Genomic DNA, 7,455 nt, shown 5'->3' with positions numbered 1-7,455 from the left:
TTTGTCATTTCCTGGCCCATTCGCCCAGCCTATCTAGATCCTTCTGCAGACTCTCCACACCCTCCACACAATTTGCCTTTCCACCAATCTTGGTGTCATCAGCAAATTTCGACACCATACGCTCGGTTCCCTCCTCCAGATCATCTATATACATGGTAAATAGCTGAGGCCCCAGCACTGACCCCTGAGGCACTCCACTAGTCACCAACCACCAATACGAATGGCACCCATTGACCCCCACTCTCTGCCTCCTATTTGACAACCAATCCTCTATCCACGCTAACATCCTACCCCCAACTCCATGCCCCCTGACCTTCTGCAATAACCTCTTGTGAGGTACCTTGTCAAACGCCTTCTGAAAATCAAGAAAGACCACATCCACCGGCTCTCCTCTATCCACCGCCCTAGACACATCCTCATAGAACTCCAGTAAATTGGTCAGACACGACTTCCCCTTAACGAAACCGTGCTGCGTCTGCTCTATCAAGCAATTCCCCTCAAGATGCCTCGCTATTTCCTCCTTGATGACGGATTCTAACATTTTACCTACAACAGACATTAAACTAACCGGCCTATATTTCCCCGCCTTTTGCCTGGCACCCTTCTTAAACAACAGCGTAACATTAGCCGCTTTCCAATCTTCCGGCACTTCCCCGGAATCCAGCGACGTCTGGAAAATAACCACCAAGGCATCCACTATCACCTCCGCCATTTCTTTCAGAACCCTTGGATGCATTCCATCCGGTCCTGGGGACTTGTCCACAATCAGCCCCTCCAGTCTGTCGAGCACCACCTCTCTATTAACAGTAATGTCACCGAGACCCTCCAGTCCTTTCACCTTTCCATCTCTAACTCCTGGCAAATTATTCACATCCTCCTCCGTGAATACCGAAACAAAAAACTTATTCAAGACCTCAGCCATTTCCCCATCCTCTACCACCAAGTCCCCCTTCTCATCCTCTAAGGGTCCAACGTTCACACTAGCCAGCCTCTTCCTTTTTATATACTTATAAAAACTCTTGCTATCCTTTTTTATATTAAGCACTAGCCCAGCTTCATAGTTTCTCCTACCCTTCTTTATCAATTTCTTTGTGAATCTTTGTTGACATTTGAACCTCTCCCAATCCTCTTCTCGCCCACTACTCTTAGCTACTCTAAACGCCTCCGCTTTTAATTTAACACTTTCCTTCACCTCCTTCGTTATCCACGGCTGATTACCTCTCCTCCTACTGTCCTTTTTGACCATCGGAATAAATTTCTGCTGAGCACCAAGAAAGATCTCCTTAAAGATCCTCCACTGCTCCTCGGCAGACCTACCTTCCAACGCGCTCCCTCAGTCCACATTCGCCGATTCCTCTCTCATCCTACTGTACTCCCCTCTGTTCGAACAAAGGACGCGTGCCCGGGAACCCACTTTGTCGTCCTCCATCTGCACCAGAAACTCCACCATACAATGATCACTCTCCCCAAGAGGATCCTTCACCGCAATGTCCCTGATTCTACCCACCTCATTACATAACACCAGATCCAAGACAGCTCGCTCCCTCGTTGGCTCCAACACACACTGTTCAAGGAAACTATCCCGGCAGCATTCCAAGAGCTCCTCCTCGAGCCCATCGCGTCCAACATGGGTCGACCAATCAATATGCAGATTGAAATCCCCCATAATTACGGCCGTCCCATTCCTGCACGCCGCACTTATTTGCGCGTTAACAGCCCGCCCCACCTCCAGATCATTATTCGGGGGCCTATAGTGTTTCGGCAGGGTTTAAACTAATATGGAGGGGGGGTGGGGATGTGGACGGAACTGGGATTGGGGATAGGGTAAGCCCGGAGGATAGGAAGAAGGATCGGATTGTTTCTGAGGGTCTTCGGTGCATGTGTTTCAATGCTAGGAGTGTGACTGGCAAAACAGATGAACTGAAGGCAATAATGTTCGAAAGGAAGTTGGAAGTGGTGGCGGTGACAGAGACTTGGTTAAAGGAAGGGCAGGACTGGCAGTTGAATGTTCCCGGGTATAAGTGCTTCAGGCGTGATAGGGGTGGGTCGCTGAGAGGTGGGGGAGTGGCGTTGTTAGTTAAGGATTGCATCATAGCAGTGCAGAGGGAGGGAGGTATAGAGGATATAGGAATCGAGTCGCTTTGGGTGGAGTTGAGGAATAGGAAGGGAGATGTTACTATGTTGGGTGTGTACTACAGACCGCCCAACAGCCCGAGGGCTGTGGAAGAAGGGATAAGCAGGGACATTCTAGATAAGTGCAGGAAGAATAGGGTGGTGGTAGTGGGAGATTTTAATCTCCCCGGGGTAGACTGGAAGGTGCCGAGATCAGAGGGTGCTGACGGGGAGGAATTTGTACAGTGTGTAATGGAAGGATCCCTGGAGCAGTATGTGGATAGCCCGACCAGAGAGGGGGCTATACTGGACTTGGTTCTGGGGAATGAGCCTGGGCAGGTGGTTGACGTTGAAGTAGGAGAGCAGGTGGCTAACAGTGACCACAACTCTGTCTGGTTTAAGATATTAATGGATAAAGATGAAGCCTGTCCTAAGGGGAGGGTGTTAAACTGGGGGAGGGCTAGATACAACCGGATTAGGCAGGATCTTAAAGATACGGACTGGGGTAAGCTGTTTGATGGCAGGTCGACGCTGGGTATGTGGGAGTCTCTCAAGGGAAAACTAAAATCTTTGCAGGAGAGGCACGTGCCGGTCAAGAGGAAGGATGGGAAGGGTAGGATTAGAGAGCCGTGGGTAACTAGGGATATTGAGGACCTGGTCAGGAGGAAGAGGGAGGCGTACATTAGATCTAGGCATTTGAGGACAGAGATAGCGTTAGAAGAATACAGAGAATGTAGGAGAGAACTTAAAAGGGGCATCAGAAAGGCAAAAAGGGGCCACGAAATGGCTTTGGCGGGTAGGATTAAAGAAAATCCTAAGGCATTTTACTCCTATGTTAGAAATAAAAGGATGGTTAGAGGGAAGATTGGTCCTCTCAGGGACAGAGGAGGGGAACTATGCTTGGAGCCTGGGGGAATGGGGGAGATCCTGAATGAATACTTTGCGTCGGTATTCACGCAGGAGAGGGGCCTGATGTCTGGTGCTGTGCTTGAGGAGTTTGAGGATCCGTTGAGGGATATAGTCATCACGAGGGAAGAGGTGTTGGGACTTTTAGACAGTATAAAGACGGATAAATCTCCGGGGCCTGATGGCATCTATCCCAGGCTGTTAAGGGAGGTGAGGGATGAAATTGCTGAGCCTCTGACGCAAATCTTTGTCTCTTCTTTGGACACAGGTGAGGTCCCAGAGGATTGGCGGATTGCAAATGTAGTACCGTTGTTTAAGAAGGGTCAGAGGGATAACCCAGGGAATTATAGGCCGGTGAGCTTGACTTCAGTTATAGGCAAGCTAATGGAGAGGATCCTCAAGGATAGGATGTATGAACATCTGGAGCGCTGCAATCTGATCAGGGATACGCAGCATGGCTTCGTTACAGGGAGGTCGTGCCTTACGAATCTAGTGGAATTTTTTGAAGAGGTGACAAAAACGGTTGACGAAGGACAAGCCGTTGATGTCGTCTATATGGATTTCAGTAAGGCGTTTGACAAGGTCCCTCATGGTAGGCTGATAGAAAAGGTGAAGGCTCATGGGATACAAGGCCAGGTATGTAGATGGGTGGAGAACTGGCTTGGGAGGAGGAGACAGCGAGTAGTAGTGGAAGGCTCCTTTTCCAATTGGAGGTCTGTCACCAGTGGTGTGCCGCAGGGCTCGGTACTAGGACCTCTTCTATTTGTGGTATATATTAATGACTTGGAAGAGGGGGTAGGTGGTGTGATCAGCAAATTTGCTGATGACACTAAGATGGTTGGATTGGCGGGTACTGAGGAGCAGTGCCTGGCAATGCAACAGGACATAGACAGGCTGGTAGATTGGGCAGATAGATGGCAAATGGAATTTAATCCGGAGAAATGCGAGGTGATGCACTTTGGCCGGAATAATGTGGAGGGGAGTTATACGATAAAAGGTAGAACTATCCGGAGTATAGATACGCAGAGAGACCTGGGGGTGCAAGTGCACAAGTCCCTGAAGGTGTCGGTGCAGGTGCAGAATGTGATGAGGAAAGCGTATGGTATGTTCGCCTTCATAGGAAGAGGTATAGAATATAAGAGTAGGAGTCTGATGTTGCAGTTGTATAGAACGTTGGTTAGGCCTCACTTGGAGTACTGCGTCCAGTTCTGGTCGCCGTACTACCGGAAGGATGTAGAGATCCTGGAGAGAGTGCAGAGGAGATTTACCAGGATGTTGCCTGGTATGGAAGGGCTGTCTTACGAGGAAAGATTGAATGAACTTGGGCTGTTTTCCCTTGAGAGACGTCGGCTGAGGGGGGATCTAATAGAGGTTTATAAGATTATGAAGGGGATAGATAGAGTAAATGGTGGTAAGCTTTTTCCGCTATTAGAAATGGATAGAACGAGGGGTCACGGGCTTAGGGTGAGGGGGGCTAGGTATAAGACAAATATTAGAGGGCAGTTTTTCACGCAAAGGGTAGTGGGGGTGTGGAATGCACTGCCGAGTAAGGTGGTGGAAGCAGGCACGCTAGGGTTGTTTAAGAGTCACTTAGACAGCCACATGAGCGGGCTACATATAGGGGGATATAGTAGGCCTTACTAAACATTGTAGGCTTGGGAATACGTTTTGCCTCAGGGATGTTAGTCTTTGCCTGTTTAATAATGAATTTTTTTGTCTCCACAGGCATTTAAGTCCAGCAAGGGGCATGCATGCGGCAGGTTGTAGTGGGCTGCTCTTGGACGTTGCTTCGGGAGTTGCCTATTGCTTCTTGTCGTTAGTGTGCTTAAACTGGACCATCTCAAGGGCAACATGACAGCTCAGAGACTATCTCTGTTACTGTGCGGACACATGGATTTGGGCCTGTGTCTGTGGGAGTTTGCACGTTCTCCCTGTGGTTGCGTGGGTTTCCTCCGGGTGCTCCGGTTTCCTCCCACATCCCCAAAGATGTGCTTTTAGGCTGATTGATTGGGTACTAAATTGTCCCAAATTGGACCTCCCTGATCCTCGCACATTAGGCGTAGACTAAAATCATGAATAGGTCACTGAGACAGTGGGACGGCGGCGCGGGCTCGTTGGGCCGAAGGGCCTGTTTCCCGTGCTGTGTTGTTCTTTGTTCTTTGTTTGTTTATAGACGACACCCACCAGCGTCTTCCTCCCTTTTCTGTTCCTAATCTCCACCCACAACGATTCCACTTTCTGCTCTTTGGCTCCAATATCATCCCTTGCTACCACCCTGATGCTATCCTTAATCAGCAGAGCTACGCCCCCCACTTTTTCCTCCCGCCTATCCTTCCTAAACACTTGATACCCCTGAACATTCAGCTCCCAGTCCCTGTCACCTTGCAGCCACGTCTCTGTAATGGCCACCAGATCATATCCATTTGTGTCGATCTGTGCCACCAGCTCATCCACTTTATTCCGAATGCTTCATGCATTCAGATAAAGTGCCTTCATCCCAGCCTTCCCCTGGACCCTATTCATACTCACGCCCCCTACTCCCTTTATTATTGGGACATCCTCGGCCTCCACCCTTACCTGTACCCTCTCCTTAACTTTAGGCCTCGTAATGTCACCTACCCTCGCACCCTCCCCCCCCAACAATTAGTTTAAAGCCCTGTCTACAGTCCTCTTTACACAATTTGCCAGGACTCTGGTCCCAGCACGGTTCAGACCCACCCCATCTCGACCGAACAGGTCCCACCTACCCCAATACTGATGCCAATGCCCCATAATTTCAAACCCATTCCTCATGACTTAGGTCAATCACTCTCGGTAAAATCTAGTCCAACGTGCTACATAATTGTAATTCTTTCTTTTAATCCATTGCAAAACATATTATAAAATGGTTTCTTTCAGTCAGCAGCTGGTTCCGTCTTCCTATTCTGGTCTGGAAGAGCTCAAATCTAATGATGGAAAGGGTCGGGTGATTAATCCACTGATACAGAAGAAGTTAGATGATCTGGATAATACAGAGCTTAACATCGCAGTGACAGGAGAATCAGGTGCAGGGAAATCCACCTTTATCAATGCACTGAGGGGACTTCAGAATGGTGATGAGGGAGCAGCTGAAACTGGAACTACAGAAACTACAACGGAGCCAATCGGATACAAACATTCCAACCTGCCGAATGTTCGTTTCTGGGACCTGCCAGGAATTGGAACGACAAAATTCCCAGCGGATAAATATCTCAGAGAAATGAAATTTGAAAGATACAATTTCTTCATCATTATTTCACACTGTCGATTCAGAGAAAATGATGAAAAACTTGCCAAAGAGATCAAACGACTGGGGAAGAAATTCTATTTTGTTCAATCTAAAATCGATAATGATCTCAGATTGATGAAAACGCATCGGAGGAAAATGAATGAAGAGGAAGAACTGGAAAAGATCAGGAATGACTGTGTCAGCAAGTTGGAAGAGGCAGGAATTCCATCACCCTGTGTTTTCCTGATATCAAACTTTGATCTGAATCTGTATGATTTTGTTAAATTGAAAATGAGCATTAGAATAGGCCGTTCATCCCTTGGAGGCTGTTTCCCTTTTCAATTGGATCATGATTGATGAGTATTCTGACCAGTTGCCTTAGTTCTGTCACCTTTAAAAACTAACACTCTGCTTGCAGAGAGCAAAGCTTTATGAGGTTCTGTGACTGAGATTAATATTATTTATGCTGAAAGGTGACTTCATAAATCCAATGGACTGCCCTTTGTTAAATCGGTCTTTAAAGTATAATTTACACTGTAATTAATTTCACAGTCTCCATGGATAGCAATTTTCCTGTTAATTTATACTAAGTTTGGTTTTGATTGTTTTTAAAAGCGTCAGGTTGTGTTGAAAGTTCTGTTCTTTCATTGGTCTCCATCGTTGGGGTCGTAGCATGAAACATGCTCCTTCTCCAATTCCACTCCACTCATTCTTTATGCACTCCTTCTGTTCCACTCATATTCTCCTCAATACTGCCACTGTCCAACTCCAAACACTTTGTTATCCATCCTGCTCTGCCGTTCCCAAAAATTCTCCTGCTCCTGATGCCCACACCTCTGTCCTCCTCCACATCACCCTTAATTCCAATCGAGTAACTCCCACTATGCAAATCCACACTCTACTCAGGTTTGCCTACGGTGCCACTTCACACCCCTTTCAATAGCTCCCAAAGTCCAATTCCTCAATCCTCAGGAATTCTTCTACATTCCCACTGCACACTTTCCTCAGATATTACAATCTCACTCCACTCTGGCTCTGAGCCTCTCAGTTACATTAGAGTCCCACTCAACATATCACCTACAGTTTGTCACTGTTTGGAAATCAGCCAGCATTGTTGTGGTCGCTATGAAGTGTTCAGTTCAGGAACCTGCTAATTACTGACCAGCTGCTCTTACATCTATCTTACATGT

At 47.6% G+C, this 7,455-nt stretch overlaps 1 protein-coding gene across 1 annotated transcript; it reads left to right on the top strand.

The window, feature by feature from the left end:
* The first annotated feature begins 5,902 nt into the window (after window positions 1-5,902).
* Window positions 5,903-6,638, top strand: LOC145342439 (T-cell-specific guanine nucleotide triphosphate-binding protein 2-like). The gene has a single exon (XM_080188001.1). It carries the CDS (start codon window positions 5,903-5,905, stop codon window positions 6,620-6,622), a length of 720 nt encoding a protein of 239 aa, XP_080044127.1. The 3' UTR covers window positions 6,623-6,638.
* Window positions 6,639-7,455: the final 817 nt, after the last annotated feature.

Source organism: Carcharhinus amblyrhynchos, chromosome 4 (genome assembly GCF_965287045.1).
Source record: "Carcharhinus amblyrhynchos chromosome 4, sCarAmb.v2.hapA, whole genome shotgun sequence".
Classification (NCBI taxonomy): domain Eukaryota; kingdom Metazoa; phylum Chordata; class Chondrichthyes; order Carcharhiniformes; family Carcharhinidae; genus Carcharhinus; species Carcharhinus amblyrhynchos.
Note: the sequence above shows the minus strand (reverse complement) of the source record. Positions and strands in the feature narration are given on the sequence as shown.